The following is a 26,038-nucleotide window of genomic DNA, read 5'->3' on the forward strand; positions in this document are numbered from 1 at the left end:
GATTCCAGACATTTTCTATAAATATATTTTAAATATGTTTATATATATATATTTATTTATATGTATGTGTGTGTGTGTGTGTGTGTGTCTGTATAGTGGTTTTCATAGTAGATTTACACCACTGCCATCTGGGAGTAATTCCCTTATTCAATACAGAAGGATTTCTCATCCTTCTCCTAAATATTTTCTTCTAGCTCAGAGTGCCTGTGGCCAAAAACAAGAGATTTTAAAACAACAACAAAAACAAAAATTTCTTCATCCCAATAGGGGTTAGCTTTCTTTTCTAGTCTTTTTACTTGAGTTAAAACATTTCCTTTGAATTTAGACTGACAAAGATATTGAAGGACATCTAATGTCGTTTAGAACACTGCTCCTGTGCCTGTGTTCACTAGTTCCTCAAGTGGAGGTGATTGGAGATATTAGAAGAAAGGAATAAACTAGGGTAGCTCATATCACCCATTCCGTGTCTTTTCTCTTTAGGATGTGCCAGCCTGCAGTGAAAATGAATTCTGTTCTGCCTCTGCTGTGCTGTAAATTTAGCAATAAAGTTTCTGCTCCATATGTGACCGACTAGGTAAGGGTACCATGTAATGGAGTGTAGTGTAGGAAAATCCCTGTTGCTAAGCACCACGCCAACAACACCGTGAGCTACAAAGCTCACATGTTTATTTGATTATGCTTTACTTCTGTATCTATCTTGAATTGTTCAGTATTCAGAGAAAACAGGAAAGTAAGTTGTTAACATTCTTCATTGCAACAAATTTTTTAGAACTAATTCTATATTGAGGAATGTCTTAAATTTTAACCAAAACCTTTTGATAAATTACAGAGTTGCTGAATATATCTAGATTTGAATCTTAAACTATATCTGTATCTATCATATAGATTTATATGATTTATCAAGAGCTATTATCGGGAATATATACTTGATTCCTTTTACAATTTTCATAATGTAACCAGAAAGTGACCCTTGAGATCCTTGAGAGTGATTATATAAACATACCCTTGATTTGGTGTCTCCAGCCTAATTATCACAGTTAAAATTTTGGTATCGAAAATGGAACAAAGATAATAAGACTTGTAAAGCAGCAGAACTTACAAAATGTTAAAAACAATTTTATTTACATAGTGCATCCACACAGACCTAATTATATGTATTCAACCTAACATTTAACATTATTAGCAAGTCAGAGACTTTAGAAAAATCAGACATAATTTTAGATAAAATAAATATTAATACTAGTTATTAATATTAATCCCTATTTGATTAAATGACTCTATATGAAAATAACTGCCCTTGAATTATTTTCAGCTCACAAATTTTTAATGACAGGAGATGGCAGCTGGGCGCAGTGGCTCACGCCTGTAATGACAGCTCTTTGGGAGGCCAAGGTGGGCGGATCACTTGAGGTCAGGAGTTCGAGACCAGCCTGGCCAACATGGTGAAACTCTATCTCTACTAAAAATACAAAAATTAGCTGGTCATTGTGGTGGGTGCCTGTAATCCCAGCTACTCGGGAGGCTGAGGCAGGAGAATCACTTGAACATGGGAGGCGGATGTTGCAGTGAGCCGAGATCATGCTACTTCACTCCAAACTTGGCGACAGATCAAAACTCTGTCTCAAAAACATAAATAAATAAGGAGATGGTATGTAATCAATATTAATTTTGGGCCCCTCATGTTAGCTAATATGTTTAAGCCTAGGACAAAATAGAAACTGACCGAGATTGTTAGCATGTTTCAGTGCATAATATTTTAAAATAATTCAACGCTGACACATAATACTATACTATTCCACTTAGTTATTAAAAAATGGTAAGAGAAGCCTCACGTTCTTGTCCTGGCATGGTGGCTCACATCTGTAATCCTAGCACTTTGGGAAACCAAGTGGGGAGGATCCCTTGAGCCCAGGAGTTTGAAACCAGACTGGGCAACATAGTGAGACCTATCTCTACAGAAAATTTAAAAACTAGCTGGGCATTGTGGCAAGCACCTGTAGTCACAGCTACTGGGGTGGCTGAGGTGGGAGAATTGCTTTTCCCAGGAGTTTGAGGCTACAGTGAGCTATGATCACATCACTGCACCCCAGCCTGGGTGATACAGTAAGAACCCTGTCTCTTAAATAAACAAACAAAAAATAATCCCAGAACTCTAATGTTCTTGTATGATATAGGACTTTTAAAAATTAGCTGGGCATGGTGGCGCATGCCTGTAGTCCCAGCTACTTGGAAGGCTGAGACACGAGAATCGCTTGAGCCTGGGAGGCAGAGATTTCAGTGAGCCGAGATCACGCCACTGTACTCCAGCCTGGGTGATAGAGCGAAACTCTGTCTCTAAATAAATAAACGATTGAATGAATGAATGAAAGTATACCAAAAGTTTTAACTTAACAAATTTTATTTATGCCTCACATTGATGAAGTGATAAGAACTAATAATACTAATACACGTACAGGATATTTTACAAAAAAGTTTTTTTTTTAAATTAGACCCTTATGATATAGGAAATAATTTAATTTTTTATTTTTATTTTTTTTGAGACGGAGTCTCACTCTGTCACTAGGCTGGAGTGCAGTGGTGCGATCTTGGCTCGCTGCAACTTCTGCCTCCTGAATTCAAGCGATTCTCCTGCCTCAGCCTCCCGAGTAGCTGGGACTACAGGCATGTGCCACCACGCCCAGCTAATATTTGTATTTTTAGTAGAGACGGGGTCTCACCATGTTGGCCAGGATGGTCTTGATTTCTTGACCTCATGATCCACCTGCCTCAGCCTCCCAAAGTGCTGGGATTACAGATATGAACCACCATGCTCGGGTGCAAAGTGATTTAAATTTATCAACAATTTTATCTTAATGCAAAATTTTTGTCATTTGTGATATTTTCCAATAGCTTATCTGAAATCGTTAGAATCAGATTTCAAAATAAGATTTCAAAGTCAGAGTTCTTTGAAATCACAATTCAAAAATATTTAGATTTTAGAAAGGTAATGTGGTAAATATACTGCATATTTTGGAATATCCCTAGTGTCAAATCATATGAAAAATCACATGAACTGGGATCAATAAAGACTACCCCTGGCCGGGTGTGGTGGCTCACACCTGTAATCCTAGCACTTGGGGAGGTTGAGGTGGGTGGCTCACCTGAGGTCAGGAGTTCAAGACCTGCCTGACCAACACGGTGAAGCTTTGTCTCTATTAACAATTAGCTGAGTGTGGTGGTGGGTGCCTGTAATCCCAGCTACACGGGAGGCTGAGGCAAGAGAATTGCTTGAATCCAAGAGGTGGGGATTGCACTGAACCAAGATCGCGCCATTGCACTCCAGCCTGGGCAACAGAGCAAAACCTCTGTCTCAAAAAACAAGACTATAATACTCCTACATTAGCATAGATCAGATTTTACCAAACTTACGTTTAGATATTCATAAATGTTGAATTTTGTAATTCCATATGAAGAATTATAGATCTGCGTATATTTTCAAATATTAATAGTTATAATTCCATAGTTTATAAGTCAAATTTTTGGTTATTTTCATTATTAATACTTTTCCATTCATCTACCCTTTCTAACAGAGAATACAATATGTTTCTTTTCTTCTTCTTTTTTTTGAGATCGAGTCTTGCTCTGTCCCCCAGGCTAGAGTGCAGTGGCGCAATCTCAGCTAAGTGCAACCTCCGGCTCCCAGGTTCAAGCAATTCTCCTGCCTCAACCTACTAAGTAGCTGGGACTACAGGCACGTGCCACCACGCCTAGCTAATTTTTGTATTTTTAGTAGAGACTAAAATTTTAGTTTTGTATTTTGTATTTTTAGTAGAGACGGGGTTTCATCGTGTTGGCCAGGCTGGTCTAGAACTACTGACCTCAAGTGATCCACCCACCTCAGCTTACCGGAGTGCTGGGATTACAGGTGCGAGCCACCGCGCCTGGCCAAGAATACAATATGTTTCTAAGTTGATAGTCTATCATTTATCCACGTTTCTATGGTGAACTTAAGTAATTTCTAATTTCTCCCTATTGGAAATAATGATGCTACAAATAATTTCATTTATGTATATTTTTGTTCATTTGAACAATTTCCTTAGAATAAATTCCAAAGCATAAGCCACTAGATCAAAGAGAATTAAATCCTTTTATTTTTAAAAACATCGGCAGATTTCCTCCAGAAAGCACTATGCTAATTTACAGTGCCCCCAGAAAAATATTACTATGCCTTTTTGGTAGTACCAGACCATCGGTATTCCTTTCTTATGCCCGTTTAATAGCGTAGGATGGTTCATTTACTCTTTTTTATATTAGCATTTATTTAATTGCTACTAGTGAAAAGAACACAGTCCCATATATACATGTATGTATTAAATGTGCGTTCATTTTCTTTATCCTTTTGTTGATCAAGGTCTTAGTCGTGGCCGTGTATAGTTGAATATGTTTTCAGTTATTAACGCTTCATCATGTTATAGTTACTTTGGTCATTTTACTGATGCTTAATTGGTAAGAATCAATTTCACTAGGGATAAAACTCAGAAGAACAGAATTTGTGAGTTCCTTTGTGAAGATCCAAGGACCTTCAAGTATCCCAGAATAGGCAAGAACAATCATTCCTATTTTTTATCTTCAGTGGAAAAAAGAGCCCATTATACCTTTCTAGCCTATTCTGGAATAAATAGCAATTAAATTTTAGTTAGTGTAAACTAACAAAGAAAACACTGTAAGTTAATGAAATGTAGTCTCTACAATTTGTTAGACTTTTTATTTTTTATTTTTAGTTAGACTTTGTTTTTGAGACGGAGGCTCGCTCAGTTGCCCAGTCTGGAGTACAATGGCTTGATCTGGCTCACTGCAACCTCCGCCTCCCAGGTTCAAGTGATTCTCCCTGCCTCAGCCTCCCTAGTAGCTGGAATTGCAGGTGTGCAGCACCACTCCCGGCTATTTTTGGTAGAGACAGGGTTTTGCCATGTTGGCCAGGCTGGTCTCCAACTCCTGACTTCAGGTGATCGGCCTCCCTCAGCCTCCCGAAGTGCTGGGATTACAGGCCTGAGCCACCGCGCCAGGCCGCAAGCTAATTTTTGTATGTTTAGTAGAGACGGCTGTTTCTACTAAACATGTTGGCCAGGCTAGTCTCGACCTCGACCTCAGGTGATCCACCGGGCTTGGCCTCCCAAAGTGCTGGGATTACAGGCTAGAGCCACGGCGCCCGGCCAGCATTTATGTTACTTAAATTACAAAGTAACTGGCCGGGCGTGCTGGCTCACGCCTGTAATCCCAGCATTTTCAGAGGCTGAGGCAGGCGAATCACCTGAGGTCGGGAGTTTGAGACCAGCCTGACCAACATAGAGAAACCCTGTCTCTACTAAAAAGAAAAAATACAAAATTAGCTGGCATGGTGGCACATGCCTGTAATTCCAGCTACTCAGGAGGCTGAGGCAGGAGAATCGCTTGAACCTGGGAGGCGGAGGTTGTAGTGAGCTGAGATCACACCATTACCTTGTAGCCTGGGCGACAAGAACTAAACTTGTCTCAAGAAAAAAAAAAAAAAAGAAAGAAAGAAATTGGCCAGGCACGGTGTTTCACGCCTGTAATCCCAACACTTTGGGAGGCCGAAGCGGGTGGAACACAAGGTCAGGAGATCAAGAGCATCCTGGCTAACACGGTGAAACCCCGTCTCTACTAAAAATATTTAAAAAAAAATAGCTGGGTGTGGTGGCGGGCACCTGTAGTCCCAGTTACTGGGGAGGCTGAGGCAGGAGAATGGCGTGAACCCAGGACGCGGAGCTTGCAGTGAGCTGAGATAGCACCACTGCATTACAGCCTGGGTGACAGAGCGAGACTCCGCCTCAAAAAAAAAAAAAAAAAGAAAGAAAGAAAAAGGAAAAGAAATTACAGAGGGGCACATTGGCTCATGCTTGTCTTGTAGTCCCAGCACTTTGGGAGGCCGGGGCAGATGGATCACGAGATCAGGATCAAGACCAGCCTGACCAACATGGTGAAACCCCATCTCTACTAAAAGTACAAAAATTAGCTGGGCGTGGTGGCACGCACCTGCAATCCCAGCTATTCGGGAGGCTGAGGCAGGAGAATCGCTTGAACCCGGGAGGCAGAGGTTGCAGTGAGCCGAGATGGCGCCCCTGCACTACAGCCTGGGCAACAGAGCGAGACTCCGTCTCAAAAAAAAAAAAAAAAAAAAAAAAAGGAACCAATGCAGGAAACCGAGAGGAGAGGTTTGGAAGGTGGTTTAGTGAGGTAATCCATCTTTTCTGGTGATAAATTGGCACCCAGTCAATTTATTCATCAGAAGGGAATACATCAGCCTGGCGTGGTGGCTCGCCCCCGACCCTGTCAGCGTCACCAGCAGCGCGGATCCATGGGCCAGAAGCCTCTAGGGCGCCTAAGTCAGGGGATGGGTCCCCGGCTGCAGGAGGGCGGGAACGGACACTCAGTGCCACCGCGGAGGCTGCACGGTGCCCAGCGCCAGGGTCCAGCTCCTGGATCGCAGGTCGAGGAGGGGCCACGGGCGGCTCACTGAAACCTCCGCCTCCCGGGTCCAAGCCATTTCCCTGCCTCAGCCTCCTGAATAGCTGGTATTACAGGGATGTGCCACCTTGCCCGGCTAATTTTGTATTTTTTTTTTTTTTTTTTTTTTTTAGTAGAGACAGGATTTCTCCATGTTGGTCAGGCAGTTCTGGAACTCCTAGGGTCAAGCGATCTGCCCCGCTCAGCCTTCCAAAGTCCTGGGATCAGGACTTTGCGATCCTGGGCAGATCGCTTGAGCCTAAGAGTTCCAGACCGGCCTCACCAACATGGGGAAACCCCGTCTCTACTAAAAAAATACAAGATTAGCCTCCACCGTGGACTCAGGTGCAGCTCCCACCTGAACATGGCACGCGGCAGCAGGGGCTGCAACCTCGACCCTGTCAGCGTCACCAGCAGCGCGGATCCTTGGGCCAGAAGCCTCCAGGGCGCCTAAGTCAGGGGGTGGGTCCCTGGCTGCAGGAGGGCGGGAACTGACACTCAGTGCCACCCAAGAGGCTGCACCGTGCCCAGCATCAGGGTCCAGCTCCTGGATCGCAGGTCGAGGAGGGGCCAGGGGCGGCTATGTCAAGCGGGCCATGTGGCATGGCGCCCCCCACGTTCCGCTCCAGGGAGGCCCGCCAGCCTCGCAGTGCCTCAGCGGCAGTTGCCACCTGCACGCGGTGCCCGGAGAACGCGGCCAGGGCGCGTGTCTCCTCAGCCTGCTGAGCTGCGCATGCGCTGCTGGCTAACGGCTCTGCTCAGCGCGATTCTACTGAGAGAGGCCTGAGTGTGCAAGAGCTTGGCGAACACAGAACTTTTTACGGGTATCGAGGCGGTGCGTGGACTGAAGAAGGGCGAGGGCGATTGGGGAGGGGTGGGGGGTGGTGGCTGGGAAGGGCGATCGGGAGGCGCGGGCTCTCTCTAGCAGGTGGCCGCAGCCATGGAGGGGATCTCTGCCGCCGCTGGCGAGGTCGTGCCGGGCCCGGAGCGCCCGAGCCCCTTCAGCCAGCTAGTCTATACCAGCAACGACTCCTACATCGTCCACTCTGGGGATCTTAGAAAGATCCATAAAGCTGCCTCCCGGGGACAAGTCCGGAAGCTGGAGAAGATGACAAAGAGGAAGAAGACCATCAACCTTAATATACAAGACGCCAAGAGGAGGTACCAGGCCCTGCCTGAGCCGGGGCTGCAGGAGGAGGTGGCGGCGGTGGGAGGATAGCCCCTTCAGAGTCGGGGGCTGGGGGGCCTGGGGACGAAGGGAGCAGGTGGAGGAGTAACGGGCAGCGGGGCAGCCATCCTGGGCCCTGGGGTCTAGGCCTTCTTCCTGGGCAGGCCCCCAGGCTTGGGATGCGGACTCCCTGCAGGGCGGAGGGCCCATGCCACCTTAAAATCAACCCCAAACTTTAGCTGCTTTCTCCTTCACTCCCACTTCCTCTCACAGAGGACTGTGTAGAGAATTTTAAAGTGATTTAACTCACAAAATTAAGTACATACAGGGTTTTACTTTTAATGTACAGGTTTTAAAAGATAATGTTAGATACATTATGAAATGGTGCGTAATGAAATAATTCCCATAATATATGTATTTCTTGGCTAAAAATTCTCTGGATAGAGTCCAATATCCATTTTGATATCAATGAATGTCTATGTAAATATGTTCTTTGCTGAGGGACCTTAGAAGGAAACTTCGAGGTGGGAAGATGGTTTATGTTCTTGAATTTAAGAAGACTCATTTTTCTCAAGATGCGAGTTCTTTATCAGTTTTACATAAACCAAATAAAGTTATCAACGTTTTGACATTTTTTAAATTACACAGGCTGTCTTTTACTATTGTGATGACATTTTAAATATTTTGTAATGGAGTAAAAAAGTCTTGCCCTTCTAGATATCAAAATGTGGTATTAATTTGCACAAGATGAGCCGGGAGTGGTGGCTCACGCCTGTGATCCCAACACTTTGGGCTGCGGAGGCGGGTGGATCATCTGAGGTCAGGAGTTCAAGATCAGCCTGGCCAATATGGTGAAACGCCGTCTCTACAAAAATACAAAAATTAGCCGGGCATGATGTCGGGTGCCTGTAATCCCAGCTACTGGGGAGGCTGAGGCGGGAGAATCGCTTGAACCCGGTAGGCGGAGATTGCAGAGAGCCGAGATCCCACCACTGCAATTCAGCCTAGGTGATAGAGTGAAACTCTGTCTCAAAAAAAAAAAATCACAAATTGTTCACTAACAGCTGAAAAGACAGGTAAATAAATACAACAGAATAGAAAATCCACAAACACCCAAATATATGTAAGAATTTAGAACTTGGTAATGGTCACACTTTATACTAGCAGGAAAAGAATTAGTTTCCTAAGTGAAATGCCTGCTTTTTGGAGAAAACTAGATTTTTGTGCCACAAAATAAGTTCCTGATGGAATATAGATTAAAATTTTTAATGTACAAAATGATAAAAATACCGGAAGAAAATATAAATGCCTATTTACACAGATACATTTTTATCTTGACAAAACCTTTTTAAGAAGCTCAGAAGCAAGCACTCTGAAGGGCAATTTAGTAAAACAAAAATTAAATCACCCTGCATATGAGAAAAAATAAAGGGCAGCATACTTGTAAAAATATTTACTACATATGTATGTGTGTGTGTATACATATTAGATTTAAAAATCTTCGCTTTATAGAGAATTCACTCAAATCAACAAAAAACCCTCTAATTTAAAATTGGGAAATTTAAATTAGAGATCTAAATTGCAGATCTAAAAATTGGGCAAAGTCCTTTTTTAAGATCTGCTACTGACCTATGCACACAGGAAATAATATTTAGTGTTCCTGGTTAGAGAAGGCATTTAAGTTAAAAAAGGAATCAAATACTGTTTTCTATCCACAAAGTTTGTGAGGATAAAAAGCAGTGATATTTATAGTACTCCTTAAAGTTTAAGTTGCAGATGACTTTTCAAATAGACAATTTGATGGTAAGTACCATATTTTAAAAATTGTATATGCCCATTAGTGATCAATTCTATTATACTAAAATATTTTTAGAAAATAATGAAACATACATGCAATTTCTTTTCTGAGCACTTCTTAAAATATCAGTGTATTAAAAAGAATCCATTTAATGGCTTTTATAAATACATTTCAGTGAGTTTACAGCATGGAATAATATGTGACCACTCAAGGTAGAAATATATACAGAAGTATGTTGACATTTGAAAATGTATTTTGGTGTACCAAGTGAGGGTAAAGTTCAGTCTGACTATACATACACATAGACTATGGTCTTGTGTTATCTGAAATTATGTACAAAATATAAAATTTGTTATTTGAGGACATTTGTTTTAATATAAAATGTTTTTCCTTTTTATTATCTTTGATTTATGCATTGAGCATGTACAATGCTATTAGTAAAAGTTTATTGTTAATAAAATAATTTTTGGGAAGATCAGCAATGTGAATTTTGCACAGATAAAAATAGTTTCTCACTTTCTATGTTTTAATTTTTATTTTTTGTGGATTAGTATATTCTGTGAACTTTTAGCATCTTCAGAAGAGAATCTTTTTATCTGTGCTTATTGATTTACATGTACATTTTATTAGACACATATTTTTATTATATATAGATTTATTACATATACATCAATAACTACAGATTAATCATTTTAGTGTAGTTTTATTATTAGAAAAATAAAAGAGCAAATATAAGTGCTTTATTTATAGCAGTTTTTTAAGATATTGAACTTCTCAACTGTATTGATCCATTCTTTTAATCCATTTACCACATGTAAGCTGAATGCCTATTGTGTAAAAGATACATTCTATTAACTCTCAGGACCCTTTCATTCTTAAAAATTTCACATTTACCTGCTCAGCCTGAGCAAAGTGAGAGATTTAAAACTGGAGTATTAGGACTGAATCTCAATGGAAACTTTTCCTCTCATCTTTCAAAAAAAAGCACTTCTGAAGTGAAAAACTAGTAAAATATAACTACCAACCATGATTTTGGAAATTTATAATAGCTTTGAATAGTAATATTAATCATTGGAAATACCTAATTTACATGCATTCTATAAATCTAAATATGAATTTACATATATTCTGTAAATCTAAATACGGAATAAGGTGAGCCATACCTATTTATTTGAATCCCAAGTTTTCTTTGGCTTGAAGCTTTCAAAATATTAAAGAAGTACTTTGTTTTAATAATTTGTTGTCTTTATTTCAACTCTCCTTTTGCATAGTACTCTTAAAAGCTAACATTTCTTTCAGTGTTAATCCTGTGACTAGGACTGCCTCGTCCTGTTGTATATACCATATTCCACTTCTTGGAAGGCACTGTGAATTGTGTGATGCCTCCTTATTTTATGCACCAATAAAAGATTGTTTAAATTTCTGCCAAATATAGTTGTAATAAATAATGAACTATAAGTGGCATTTCAATGTCAGAAATGTTAAAATATGAGAAATTGAGCATCTTAGAATCATTAAAATACAGTGTTATCTCTAACCTTTAAAACACACCACAATGTAGGCATAATTGTACCATTTTACTTAAAATGTTGTCTTTGTTAAGTAGTAGTAATAATTATAATATCTAACAATTACTGAGCTGTTACATGTGCTAGGAACTCTTCAAAATACTTTGCATAGATTCCCATTGAGGCATCATAGTGATAACCTGTGAGATAACTGCTGTGTTCATCTTCATTTTGTTGATGAGAAAATTGAGGTGCAGAAAGTTTAAGTGACAGCTAGAAAGTGAAAGACCTTAAAGTAATATTCAAGCCCGAGTTGAACTGAATCCAAAGGCCAAGCTCTTTCTATTCAAATAGGCCACTCTTTCTTTAATGTAGTGAGTAATGAGAGCAAATGAATGTTGTACTTTCTTCAGGAGAATATTAAGTATTTGTTTTGAAGGCAGAGAAAGAGCGTGGTATTTAATGTTTACAGTTACATAACTCATTGTATGTTTTGGGACAGTGGACTAAACTTTGCCAAAAACTCCTCTCACTCTCATAGGACTGCTCTACACTGGGCCTGTGTCAATGGCCATGAGGAAGTAGTAACATTTCTGGTAGACAGAAAGTGCCAGCTTGACGTCCTTGATAGTGAACACAGGACACCTCTGATGAAGGTAAATAGTAGCCAGATTTTTCAGCAGGAGATGGATTTGGTTTAAATACATAGAATAAAAATGAATTTATCTCATTGAAATACAACTAGTTTTGAAACCTGTGGAATATTTATTTTGATTTCCTATAATTTATAATTTATAATAATTTATATTATAAATTATACAATTTACAATAATTCTTGCTTTAATACTGACAGGCTCTACAATGCCATCGGGAGGCGTGTGCAAATATTCTGATAGATTCTGGTGCCGATCTAAATCTCATAGATGTGTATGGCAACACGGCTCTCCATTATGCTGTTTATAGTGAGATTTTGTCAGTGGTGGCAAAACTGCTGTCCCATGGTGCAGTCATCGAAGTGCACAACAAGGTAGACACTAACCAATGTTATTTTCAAAATATTTGAAATCCATTTGTTTTAACATTAACATATGTAAGGTTTTTTATATTTGGAAGCTCAAACATTCCTTGAATGAAAATAGTTTGAAAGAACTTAATTGTCTAAGATTTTACTTTAAATATTAATGTTTTTAGAAGAACTATTAGAGAGTATGGATTTTCTCTGCATTTATGATAAATATTTGAATGTGTTAAAGGTAAAAACTTCTTCAAATATTCTTTCCCACCCAAGTTTTTTTTTTCTTTCCAATTAGTGTAAAACTAGAGGAAAGCAAAAATTGCCTGCATAAATTGAGTCAACATGTAAAATTTAGGAGACATGCAGAAATCTGGATTTCCTCTTAAAGGATTGAATCTGGTGTCTCCAGCCCATATGACTGTTTGGTATGCTAAGAAGACATTCTAGCTTTACACAAAGCATATGTTTCCAGTTTGCTACTGTGCCCACCTAGTTACATCACTTACTCAGCTTACCTCTTTTGCCTCTGTAAATACTTCAGTTATCAATTCCTCTCTCATAGTATATTTTGGTAAAGATTTCAAGGTATTCAAGACAGTTGATAGGTATTTATAATATAAAGTTTATATTTTACATTAATTCATTAATAATGGGGTTGACTTCTAGAATTTAGAAGACTTTTTAAACAATGATTTTTCTGTATATAAACTATAAATAATCATCTTCTATTAGAATGCCTTTAAGCCTTTTTAGATTAATCATGGTTATATTTGAAAGGTTATGCATGTTGCAGATAATATTATATCCTTCTCCTCAGAATTGTCCCTTAAAATTCAAGTGTTTTAGTGGCTTTTATTATGCGAATGCATATAGATGAGTTAGAACTTTCATTAATAAGCCATTTTATTAATATTTTTGATATTTTGCCAAAAATTAAATAGCAATTACAATAGAAACCAGAACAAAAATGGATTACTGCATTTTAAGAAGTAGATATGCATTAGAATTTTAGGATTATCATTATAATTGAGAATAAACTTTTATACTGAATTTCTAATAGCTGAGATAAAATTCTATTGTCTTGTAATAGGAGAAACCCCATGGACCATTTAATAATAAGCAATCAAAGTTCATTTGAAGCCAATCTCTTTTAATTTAGACTTGCTTCCTTAGTGACCCATGTAGAACAGGAGTGCCTGACATTGGCATCTGGGATCTTGGGATTATTGATAGAAGAGAATCAAGCGAGTTTGTATCACCCAGAGGAAACCTCCATTTTTCTTGGGAAGCTTTCAGAGTTGTATCCCTGAAATTCTAATTTGTCAAATGTTAATGTCTGCTGCAAAAATATATTGTCAAATAAGGAATAGTCAAAGTTCAAGTCATTTATTGAATACTGGACATTTAATTCACAGTTTTATAATATTTCTTGAACATAGATAATGGTAGAATATGTTGGGGTACAGTGCTTCTGGTAAGGTAATTATTCTTTGGAATATAGTTTAAGAAACACTAAATTAGAATACTACTTTAGTCAAAAACAAAGTATTTACTACTATGTCTTAGGGTTTAAGGATATAGAAATAAAAGATACAGCCCTTGCCCTCAAGAAGCTCTTGGTTTAGATGGGAAACCATAAAATCATTACAATATAATGATTTTTGGAGATAACCAGAGTTATGTGGTGATGCAGAGGCTGAATATTTACAGCGGAAGGTGCAGTGCATGGGAAAGCACAGAAAAGGGAGAAAGAAGGGACTGCTATTGATTTACTTTCTATTTTATGTGTTTAAGTTCATAAGATATTATATAAGGTATTCAGTTCAGCTGAGAAATATGTAATTTCATGAATTATAAATTGTTTTGCTATTTTACAGGCTAGCCTCACACCACTTTTACTATCCATAACGAAAAGAAGTGAGCAAATTGTGGAATTTTTGCTGATAAAAAATGCAAATGCGAATGCAGTTAATAAGTATAAATGGTATAGTAGTTCTTTTTTTTATTAAAAAACACTTGAGTAGTGTTCTAGAGTAATAACACTCAAGTCAGAAATATTAAATTAATAACATTTACTTAAAATTGTTAGATTATGTGAAAATATCAATACAAATTATCAGAAGAAAAGCAATTATTTGGACTGGTCAACATAAAGAACAGTATATAGTAGGACTTATCTTCTCTTATTATATTGACTGATTCCTATGTGTAATCTGATGTTTTTGGTTTCATTATCTTCTAAAGTGGTTCTGTATTAGTTTTAAGAAGTATGAACTTTTTTAGTTTACTTTATAAATGATTAACACTTTTATAGTATTTTTCTAACCTCTGTTTTTTATACACTTTTTTAAAAATGCAATATTTGCTGGGCACGGTAGCTGTTGCATGTTATCCCACCACTTTGGGAGGCCAAGGTGGTTGGATCACTTGAGGCCAGGAGTTTGAGACCAGCCTAACCAACATGGTGAAACCCCATTTCTACTAAAAATACAAAAATTAGCTGGGCATGGTGGCACATGCCTGTAGTCCCAGCTACTCAGGGGGCTGAGGCACGAGAATCGCTTGAACTTGGAGGCAGAGGTTGCAGTGAGCTGAGATCATGCCACCACACTCCAGCCTGGGTAATAGAGCGAGATTCTGTCTCAAAGAAAAAAAAAAAAAGAAAAATTAAATAGAAATAGGAGTTTAAAATCATTTTGTCTTTAGGATGACTGTTTGCTTGTTTTCTTTGAAGAATATTAATTTTAGGTTATCCCTACGTGACTATTAATTGCTATCACCAGATACTGTGAATTTATTATTATTTTTCCTTTTTTATTCATAGTGTATTTTTATTTTTAATTTGTATGGGTAGAGGAAGAAAGACATCTTTAATTGGATTAAAATTTTAGTTAATTAAGCCATAGGTGAGTAATAAAGAGAAAAGAGATAGGCTTTTGATTCACACAAGACTGAGTTTAATTTCTAGCTTCCTCACTTGATAGGTGTGACCTTGCAAACGTTACTTAATACCAAGTATGATTTTCTATATGAAAAGGAGAATAATAATATGTCCTTTAAGGACTATTGTGTTGAAGTAACATTATGAATATCAACAGCATTTAATTCAGGGTCTCATACATTCTTATCAGCATCATTAACTAAACTTAGCATGACTACTACTAATATCATTATTCCTAATATTGTTTTAAGCCTTTAGATTGCTGTCACTTGTCTGACTTCTAGCTGATTTTGAAGTATAAACTATTATGTCAGACTAAGGAAGAAATAGATGATTTTTCATTTAAATCTTTGCCTCTTTTAGATTAGTGAACAGAGCATAATTTCTTGCCTCTCAAAGGACTTTATATTAGCCAATTCTAGTGTGCCATATCCCAGTGGGACATGAATCTTTTTGCTCCTTCCTTTTAGCCTTGGTGGTGATTTACAAGGATAAACACTTGAGCACTCAAGATACTTGTTTGTTGGTACATGTAAATGGTTAATTCTACAATGACAGGCACATATTAAATTGGTTCTGCTCATAATAATGAAGTTATCTCTTTGTTATTTTAGCACAGCCCTCATGCTTGCTGCATGTCATGGATCATCAGAGATAGTTGGCATGCTTCTTCAGCAAAATGTTGACGTCTTTGCTGCAGATATATGTGGAGTAACTGCAGAACATTATGCTGTTACTTGTGGATTTCATCAGTAAGTGTTTACGTTTAGAGGCTAGGTGAGATTTTATAGTTTGTTTCAGGTAGTTTTTGGATTACAGTGAGTTCACTTCATCAGCCAGAAACTAGGCAAAAAGCTAGACTAGTTAGAAGGAGTATTGGGTCCAGGATTCTTTATTTTAGGACTTTCAACAACTTTATCCCTAGGGATCCTAATGTTGTCTACTTGATTTTTCTAATTAGTTATTTGGGTCTTGAAGTGTCCACTTTAGCAGAAAACCTGATAGTGTCCTCTGGGGGCTGTCTTCCATATCTAAATGCCTGAATTTTTAAAAAAAAATCTAAGGAGTTCCCTAAGTCCAAGGAAGACATTCTTTTTGTATAAGTCAAAAGGATTGGGGGCAGAAATCACCATTCTCTTTATTTTGTTGTTTCCATTGATTCTGTTGCTGCATTGTTGCCATTGAAACTGCTCCTGCAGTCTAGTAATGATTGACCTTTGTGACCAGGATGCCCTTACTAACACAGATCCCTCAGTCTTCCTGGTGATCCATATGTAGATTTCAAAGTTATTACAGTTTTTTAAAGTTCACATACATATTCTCAGCCATTGTTTCCAAAGTACCAGCACCCTGCTCTGGCAGCTAGAACTTTTAGCTTTAGCCACACACGTAGTGAGCAAATTGACCCTGCTCCTCCACTCAAAACCTGATGTGAAACCCACATCTTAGCCTGGACTTGGCCTAGACCTTCAGGGTAAGTTATCCTTTGAATGACTTTTTTCTATTTTCTCTTGCAAATATTAATTGTGATAGTTTAAAACTGTAAGTCAGGTTGAAGTAATGTTATAGGAAGAAATTAGAGACCCATTTTTATTTTGTTACCAGATCTATATCCCTGGCACTTTATATCCTGTGTAGTGCCATTTTGTAAGTAGCAGAAGGTCTCATCTTATTCCGTAAGATCCCTTGTCATCTTTCCAAATTTGTAGTGTGCTCCAACTTGTGGTTATACCCTCAAGTGATTCTTTTTTCCTAAAAGTAAAAATCTCCCATGCTACTTGCATCTCTATCTCAAGTTTTTAAAATATTTTCAAATTCTGCATTACCATGAAGCCATTCAATAGACTTCACTCTATCTCAAGTAAGTTGGTTAGATTTAACAGAGCTAAGCCTCATCCATCATTGATCAGTCTTCAGGTATAAAAGTAGGGATTTGTGCTGGCTTCAGTGGTACATATACTAAAATTGAAACAATGTTGAGAAGATCAGCATCGTCCCTGCACAAGGATGACACACATATCTGTGAAGTGTTGCATATTTCTTGCAGTCCCCAAAAGGACATTTGACTACTTTCTAACTAGCTCCAAGGAAATGATGTGTCAAAGCAAAATGCGTGACACCAAGTATTGCAATTGTGATTTTCATACAAAAAATATTTATGTAAGGTGATGTATGAAATGAGATTTGGTGAGTAACACATAGGATCTTGTGTGCAGTATGCTGTTAGTAGGCATCTCAGAAATGAGAAAATACCAACTTGCATCTTCTTTGTGGAACTTACAAAAAACAGTGGTGGGTTTTGTCTTCCACAGCAGCTGGAAATGATCATAGTGACTAAGCATCATTCTATCAAAGATTTGTTGGTTCAGGTTTAAGGAGGTAAATAAAGAGTAACAATAGTCCAAGCCAGATGCTGACATCTATTAGTTTTCTGCCCTTGGTGTGATTGATGAGCTCAGTAATAGAGGATAATCAGGTTATCCAATTTGATGAATTAATATATTTATAAATAAATGTCATTACAAATTATAAAATAGCTTAGATGCCTTGAATTACATGCCACAAAGAATAGAACATCTAATAACCAAAAGTAGGAATTAATAACAGAAAACTGCAACATTTGAACATTATAACCTACGAAGAAACACTTTTTTTAAAAAAATTAATTTTTTGTAGAGACAGGGTCTCCCTATGTTGCCCAGGGTTGTCATGAACTTCTGGGCTCAAGCAATCCTCCTGTCTCAGCATCCCAAAGTGCTTGCATCACAGGCATCAGGCACTGCATCAGGCCAACACATTGGGTTTTATTGGGGATTTTAAAACAGTTTCAGCAATTAGGTTCAAGAACAAATTATTTCATTGCTTCACTATTTCTTTGAGCATTTTTAAAATGTTATCTTATTAAATCTTTATAATAGTCTAGTTAAATAAGGCTCTAAAATCCTCATTTTTAGAAGACATTGAGCCTAAGAGAAGCAACTTGTTCAAGAAAAAATACCCGTTGGTAAACGTGCTAGGACTTTTTCTGAGTTAGGGAGATTTTCCATTAAGCCAAGCTAACTCTAGTTAATTTACTGAGTTATACTGCCCTAAATGCATGAGTATTTCATCTTACTTTATTTCTTCTTTAGTTAGAAGCTTAATAAGTTCATAGAGCTTACAAACTTAAAGTCTATGGAATAAGTAATGTTCTGATGTTAGTTCTGATATTGTCTGAAATGCTCTAAGAACTTAATAAATTTGGTAAATGTTTTTTATAAAGTCAGTGTTAAAATGGTAATTTTATTTATCACATTTTTATACATAGCATTCATGAACAAATTATGGAATATATACGAAAATTATCTAAAAATCATCAAAATACCAATCCAGGTAAGACTTCTGATAGTAAACTACCCTTGGTGGTGCTATCATAAGATTATGGAAGTGTTGATCACAAAAAGGCAATTCAAGGGGCCGGGCGCAGTGGCTCACGCCTGTAATCCCAGCACTTTGGGAGGCCGAGATGGGTGGATCACGAGGTCAGGAGATCGAGACCATCCTGGCTAACACAGTGAAACCCCGTCTCTACTAAAAATACAAAAATTAGCTGGGCATGGGGGTGCGCGCCTGTAGTCCCAGCTACGTGGGAGGCTGAGGCAGGAGAATGGCGTGAACCCGGGAGGCGGAGCTTGCAGTGAGTCGAGATCGCACCACTGCACTCCAGCCTGGGTGACGGAGCGAAACTCCATCTCAAAAAAAAAAAAAAAAAAGGCAATTCAAAAAGCAATGTGTAAATAGCATGTGTTTACATATATACATATATGTGGGTGTGGATGTGTGGATGTGTGTATATATATATATATATATATATATATATATATAACTTTGATTTGATTTTTTGGTTTATAATTCAGAATTAGTTAAGAATTTAGTTGTAGGCAGTTTATAATCTCAAAAAATGTTACCTGAAAAAATATTTGTTTAATTATGGTCCCTAAATCCTATATAATACTTTTGTATAAATAACGCAAGTTTTAAGTTTGTATATTTTATGTTTCCTCAACTGTCTTAACAACTTAGGCTTGTTATAAAATGTATAACCCTTGGGGTGATTGATGAGCTCAGTAACAGGGGATGATCAGGTTATCCAATTTAATGAATTAATATATTTATAAATAAATTTTATTACAAATTATAAAGTAGCTTACATGCCCTGAATTACAAGCCACAAATAATTGAACATCTAATCATGAAAAGTAGGAATTAATAACAGAAGCCAAGATGGCTGAATAGGAAGAGCTCCAGTCTACAGCTCCCAGCGTGAGCAATGCAGAAAGGGATGGGTGATTTCTGCATTTCCAACTGAGGTACCCCGTTCATCTCACTGGAGAGTGTTGGAAAGTGGGTGCAGGACAGTGGATGCAGCACACTGAGCATGAGCCGAAGCAGGGCAAGGCATTGCCTCACCTGGGAAGCGCAAGGGGTCAGGGAATTCCCTTTCCTAGTCAAAGAAAGGGGTGACAGACAGCACCTGGAAAATTGGGTCACTCCCACCTTAATACTGTGCTTTTCCAATGGTCTTAGCAAACGGCACACCAGGAGATTATATCCCGAGCATGGCTCAGAGGGTCCTACCCCCATGGAACCTTGCTCATTGCTAGCACAGCAGTCTGAGATCAAACTGTAAGGCGACAGTGAGGTTGGGGGAGGGACGCTTACCATTGCCGAGGCTTGAGTAGGTAAACAAAGAGGCTGGGAAACTCGAACTGGGTGGAGCCCACCGCAGCTCAAGGAGGCCTGCCTGCCTCTGTAGACTCCACCTCTGGGGGCAGGGCATTGCCAAACAAAAGGCAGCAGAATCTGTAGACTTTAATGTCCCTGTCTGACAGCTTTGAAGAGAGTACTCGTTCTCCCAGCACCCAGCACGCAGCTGGAGATCTGAGAACGGACAGACTGCCTCCTCAAGTGGGTCCCAGACCCTCGAGTAGCCTAACTGGGAGGCACCCCCAGTAGGGGCAGACTGACACCTCACACGCCCGGGTACTCCTCTGAGACAAAACTTCCACAGGAACGATCAGGCAGCAATATTTGCTGTTCACCAATATCTGCTGTTCTGCAGCCTCCACTGCTGATACCCAGGCAAACAGGGTCTGGAGTGGACCTCCAGCAAACTCCAACAGACGTGCAGCTGAGGATCCTGACTGTTAGAAGGAAAACTAACAAACAGAAAGGACATCCACACCAAAACCCCATCTGTACATCACCATCATCAAAGACCAAAGGTAGATAAAACCACAAAGATGGGGAAAAAACAGAGCAGAAAAACTGGAAACTCTAAAAAGGAGAGTGCCTCTCCTCCTCCAAAGGAACACAGCTCCTCACCAGCAACAGAACAAAGCTGACGGAGAATGACTTCGGTGAGTTGAGAGAAGAAGGCTTCAGATCATCAAACTACTCTGAGCTAAAGGAGGAAGTTCGAACCCATGGCAAAGAAGTTAAAAACCTTGAAAAAAAAATTAGATGAATGGCTAACTAGAATAACCAATGCAGAGAAGTCCTTAAAGGACCTGATGGAGCTGAAAACCAAGGCACGAGAACTATGTGATGAATGCACAAGCCTCAGTAGCCGATTCGATCAACTGGAAGAAAGGGTATCAGTGATTGAAGATCAAATGAATGAAATGAAGTGAGAAGAGAAGTTTAGAGGAAAAAGAATAAAAAGAAATGAACAAAGCCTCCAAGACATATGGGACTATGTGAAAAGACCAAATCTACATCTGATTGGTGTACCTGAAAGTGACGGGGAGAATGGAACCAAGTTGGAAAACACTTTGCAGGATATTATCCAGGAGAACTTCCCCAATCTAGCAAGGCAGGCCAACATTCAAATTCAGGAAATACAGAGAACGCTGCAAAGATACTCCTCGAGAAGAGCAACTCCAAGACACATTATTGTCAGATTCACCAAAGTTGAAATGAAGGAAAAAATGTCAAGGGCAGCCAGAGAGAAAGGTCGGGTTACCCACAAAGGGAAGCCCATCAGACTAACAGCTGATGTCTCGGCAGAAACGCTACAAGCCAGAAGAGAGTGGGGGCCAATATTCAACATTCTTAAAGAAAAGAATTTTCAACCCAGAATTTCATATCTAGCCAAACTAAGCTTCATAAGTGAAGGAGAAATAAAATACTTTACAGACAAGCAAATGCTGAGAGATTTTGTCAACAACATTTGAATATTATAACCTGCAGGGGTCTGTCCTGCAGATGGTTGAGACACATAACCAGATACTGATATTCAGTGAAAGAGCAGCAAGGATTCCGAGCTGATTACAGATACCAAGGAAGATGCTGTAAAGAGTCAGCAGCCACAGCCCTGGCTAGCTGGCCCTGTGGGCATTTATTAGTAAAGTTTTAATGACAAAAGCTTTGAGTCAACACACCTGTGGGTAATTAACCTGGTCATCCCCACCCTGGAGAGCCATCCTGCCCATGGGTGATCAAAGGTTAGTCTTAAGACCACATAAGTAAACAAGCTATTTAGATAAACTACTCTACCTTCCTTTGCATCCACTTTAAGCTATTTATGCAAGGTAAGAATTAGGCTGCTTTTAGCCATAACCGTATCTTGAGACTTTTACAAAACCCTCTGGCCTTCCAAGAAGATTTGTGTCTATGTCCTATAACTTCACATTAAAATGTTTCTCACCAGCCTGACTGAACTCCCACAATAATCTATGAAGAAACATGGTTTTATTGATTGATTGATTGATTGATTGTAGAGACATGGTCTCCTTATTTTGCCCAGGTTGATATTGAACCTCTGGTCTCTATTTAATTTTTACAATAAATGGTTTGCATTTAGTAAATGAGAATTAATTACAGTTGAGTCTTGAGCAATATGAGAGTTAGGGTGCTGATCCCCCATGCAGCTGAAAATCTGCTTCATATGAAAATCTCTTTCTTTTGACTCCTCCAAAACTTTACTAGTAGTCCACTGTTGACCTGGAGCCTTCCTGAAAGCACAAACAGTCAATTAACTCATAGTTTCTATTTTATATGTACTATATAGTGTATTCTTACAATAAAGTGAGCTGGAGGAAAGAAACTTTTATAAGAAGGAAAAATATATTCACTTTTGAGTGGAAGTGAATTATTATACATAAAGGTCTTAATTCTTATTGCCTTCATGTTGAGTAGTCTGATAAGGAGGAAGCAGAGGAGAGATTTGTCTTGCTATCTTGCAGTGGCAAAGGAAAAGAAAAATCTGTCTGTTAGTGGGCTCCTACAGTGAAAACCCATATTCAAGCATCAACTGTGTGACATAGTGACTTGTGTCACTAAAAAAGTAACTATCTTTAGAATTTGAAAACTTAATAATGCTTTCCTGGTGCCATAAACAAATGTCAACAAGAATTACAAAACTTAGCCAGGGTGCCTCAGTACCAATAGGAAATTATTTTCCAAAGATACCTACTGAATGCAGAAGTCAGAAAAGCAATTATTTGTTGAGAAGCGCAGGTTATGTTACATAGTCTTGTACCAACAAGGTCTCACTATTATCAACTTCATTTCCTCTAAGTTGAAACCAAGTAAGATATATTTACTTCATTAAAACAAGATATGTTGTTCTATCTGCTGGATAATTAGTGTGTTAATAGTAATTTGTTACAACAAGATACTCTGTTTCTAATAGCCAAAATATTATCATTATAAATATTCAAATAGCTTAACTCTAGGCTCAACAAATTATAATGAAGTTAGAAAAATTTTTCATAATAACAAAAATGCTACTATGATACCTAAATGTGACATAATGCATTGTACAATATGAATTATATGGGCATATCTTTATTATATATTTATTGAAGGACCTCTGTAAGTTAGGTTTTGCAAGTTGCAGGAGACAAAGATAGAATACATATAGTTTGGGTCTTTAAGGTGCTCATAAAACAGTAGAGCTGTCCTTATTGAATTTCTGCATTTTTCCAACAGAATTTCCTAAAAAATGTTTTTTATTCATTTATCCACTTGTCTACTTAACAAATAATTGTTAGGTATCTTTAAGGTACTAAGCATCTTCCTTGTTATTATATAATTGGTCATTTTATATTATTTACTACTTTATTAAGGTACTAAGCATTTTTCTTGTTATTATTGTCTTTTTTTATTATTTATTACTTTATTTAGTGCTCACTCTGTGCCAGAACCCCTTTGGAAGCTTATAATTATTACTTATTATGCATGTCGTTACTGTATTCAGCATGTGTCAGACCTTTTATATCCAAGGTGAAGAATTAAAGCTTTAAAAAGTTTGGTAGTGTCCAGGCACAGTGGCTCACTCCTGTAGTCCTAGCACTCTGGGAGGCCAAGGCAGATGTATTGCTTGAGCTCAGGAGTTTGAGACCAGCCTGACTAACATGGTGAAACCCGTCTCTACTAAATATGAAAAATTAGCTGGGTGATATGGCCCAAGCCTGTAATCCCAGCTACTTGGGAGACTGAGGTAGGAGAATCGCTTGAGGTAGGAGAATTGCTTGAACTGCACTGAGCTGAGATCACACCACTGCACTCCAGCATGGGTGACTGAGTGAGACTCTGTCTCAAAAAAAAAAAAAAAAAAGAGAAAAGAAAAGTTTGGTAGTATTTAAGGAAAGCATACAGAATGAGTAGAAGTTTGCCAGGTGAAGAGTCAGGAGGATGATATTTAGTAGAAGGAAAATTTAACCAGATTGTGTGTTTGGCAGAAGGAACATCTGCAGGAACACCTGATGAGGCTGCACCCTTGGCAGAAAGAACACCTGACACAGCTGAAAGCTTGGTGGAAAAAACACCTGATGAGGCTGCACCCTTGGTGGAAAGAACACCTGACACGGCTGAAAGCTTGGTGGAAAAAACACCTGATGAGGCTGCATCCTTGGTGGAGGGAACATCTGACAAAATTCAATGTTTAGAGAAAGCGACATCTGGAAAGTTCGAACAGTCAGCAGAAGAAACACCTAGGGAAATTACGAGTCCTGCAAAAGAAACATCTGAGAAATTTACGTGGCCAGCAAAAGGAAGACCTAGGAAGATCGCATGGGAGAAAAAAGACACACCTAGGGAAATTATGAGTCCCGCAAAAGAAACATCTGAGAAATTTACGTGGGCAGCAAAAGGAAGACCTAGGAAGATCGCATGGGAGAAAAAAGAAACACCTGTAAAGACTGGATGCGTGGCAAGAGTAACATCTAATAAAACTAAAGTTTTGGAAAAAGGAAGATCTAAGATGATTGCATGTCCTACAAAAGAATCATCTACAAAAGCAAGTGCCAAGGGTAAGATGCTAGAGCGAACTTTGTAAGGTTTATTGGCACTTCAGCTTCCCTAGTGAAAAAAGTGTGATATGGGAGTAGTTGGGAATGACTTGAATATCTAAATAAGGCGAGCTTAGGCAACACTTTTTAATAGTATAGGAATAAGTATCTCTTATTCTGTAGGTCCTGGAAAAATTCTCACAATTCTTCTGGCCGTAAATACTAGATGAACTAACTAACAATGGCTAAAACCATAGGAACCAAAGTTGTTTGGTGGTACAGGGATATCATAGGATCACACTTTTTTTTTTTTTTTTTTTTTTTGTGTGTGAGACAGAGTCTCGAACTGTCCCCTGGGCTGGAGTGCAATGGCACGAGTGATCTCGGCTGACTACAACCTCCGCCTCCCAGGTTCATGTGATTATCCTGCCTTAGCCTCCCAAGTAGCTAGGATTACACGTGCCCACCACCACACCTGGATAATTTTTTGTATTTTTAGTAGAGATAGGGTTTCACTATATTGACCAGACTCAAACTCCTGACCTCATGATATGCCTGCCTTGGCCTCCAAAAGTGCTGGGAATTCAGGTGTGAACCACCGTGCCCAGCCAGGATCCCACTTATGGTTGGCTAGTTAGCAACAGCTCCAATAATCATGCTCTCTCAAGACAATATTTAAAGGCTGGAAGGGCTGCTTTTGTTCACATGTTTCTTTTAAATAGGGAGAAAACTTGGAAGCTTGCAGTAATCTTCCTGTAACATTTTATTGGCTGGATTACACCACATGCCCATATCTAAACCAGTCACTAGGAAAGCAAATGTAATTACTGTGAGTAGCTTAGAATAATGATTTCTCTTTTTGAGATGGGGTTGGGGTAATGGAATACTGAATATCTAAAGAAACTTGAGTTTCTGCAGCAAGAAAGAAAAAATAATGCCTATGCATAGGAAGCCAGCAATGTTTTCTGCAGGGATTCATTGGAAAATTTTGAGCAGGGGAGTCACAAGATTAGATTTGAGTATCAGGGCATACTGGTTATGGTATAAGGCAGAGATTGGCAAACTTTTCCTGTAAAGTGACAGATAGGGAATATGTTAGGCCGCTGGGCACGGTGGCTCACGCCTGTAATCCCAGCACTGTGGGAGGCTGAAGCAGGCGGATCACCAGGTCAGGAGTTCGAGAACAGTCTGGCCAACATGGTGAAACCTCATCTTTACTAAAAATACAAAAAGTAGCCAGGTGTGGCGGCATGCGCCTGTAATCCCAGCTACCTAGGAGGCTGAGGCAGGAGAATCACTTGAACCCAGGAGGCAGAGGTTGCAGTGAGCTGAGATCGTACCACTACACTCTAGCCTGGGTGACAGAGCAACATTCCATCTAAAAAAAGAAAAAAAAAATGTTAGGCCATGTGGTCTCTATAACAGCTATTGAACTCTGCATTGTAGGGTGAAAGCAGTCATAGATAATGTGTGAGCAAACAGGCAAGATTGTATTCCAATAAAACTTTGTATAAAAAACCATTTGGTAAGCTGAATTTGGCCTGTGGCCTATAGTTTGCTGGCCCTTCATATAGAAGAAAGATGGAGGGTAATTACATAAAAAGATTTAAAGACGAAACTTTTGTAGTAGTTCATGCTATAGTCTTTTTTTTTTTTTTGTCACCAATCTGTGGCCTAGTATCAATCTATTATGAAAGTTTGACCCATCCAGGGTAAAAAGAATCAAGTTCAGAAGCTCAATTTACACATTTAAATACGTAGGTCTTTCTTTGCCGTTATTTTATTTTGATTTCTTTTACTGAATTTTTTTTAACTTAAAAATAACCGTA

The 26,038-nt window shown here is 38.8% G+C and overlaps 1 protein-coding gene and 1 non-coding gene across 2 annotated transcripts in view; both read left to right on the plus strand.

The window, feature by feature from the left end:
• The first annotated feature begins 4,621 nt into the window (after positions 1-4,621).
• ANKRD30A (ankyrin repeat domain 30A) overlaps positions 4,622-26,038 on the plus strand; it is a 136,064-nt gene continuing 114,647 nt past the window's right edge. The window contains exons 1-7 of the mRNA XM_055092658.1: positions 4,622-7,665; positions 11,520-11,634; positions 11,832-12,005; positions 13,871-13,977; positions 15,549-15,686; positions 18,242-18,306; positions 23,661-24,230. Of these exons, the coding sequence (XP_054948633.1) occupies positions 7,445-7,665; positions 11,520-11,634; positions 11,832-12,005; positions 13,871-13,977; positions 15,549-15,686; positions 18,242-18,306; positions 23,661-24,230 (1,390 nt within the window). The 5' untranslated portion in view covers positions 4,622-7,444. The remainder of the gene's footprint in view (positions 7,666-11,519; positions 11,635-11,831; positions 12,006-13,870; positions 13,978-15,548; positions 15,687-18,241; positions 18,307-23,660; positions 24,231-26,038) is intronic.
• On the plus strand, positions 16,870-16,976 carry LOC112441025 (U6 spliceosomal RNA). Its single transcript, XR_003029009.1, has one exon. It is a non-coding gene; the product is annotated as a U6 spliceosomal RNA (small nuclear RNA).

This window comes from Pan paniscus, chromosome 8 (genome assembly GCF_029289425.2).
Source record: "Pan paniscus chromosome 8, NHGRI_mPanPan1-v2.0_pri, whole genome shotgun sequence".
NCBI classification, from domain to species: domain Eukaryota; kingdom Metazoa; phylum Chordata; class Mammalia; order Primates; family Hominidae; genus Pan; species Pan paniscus.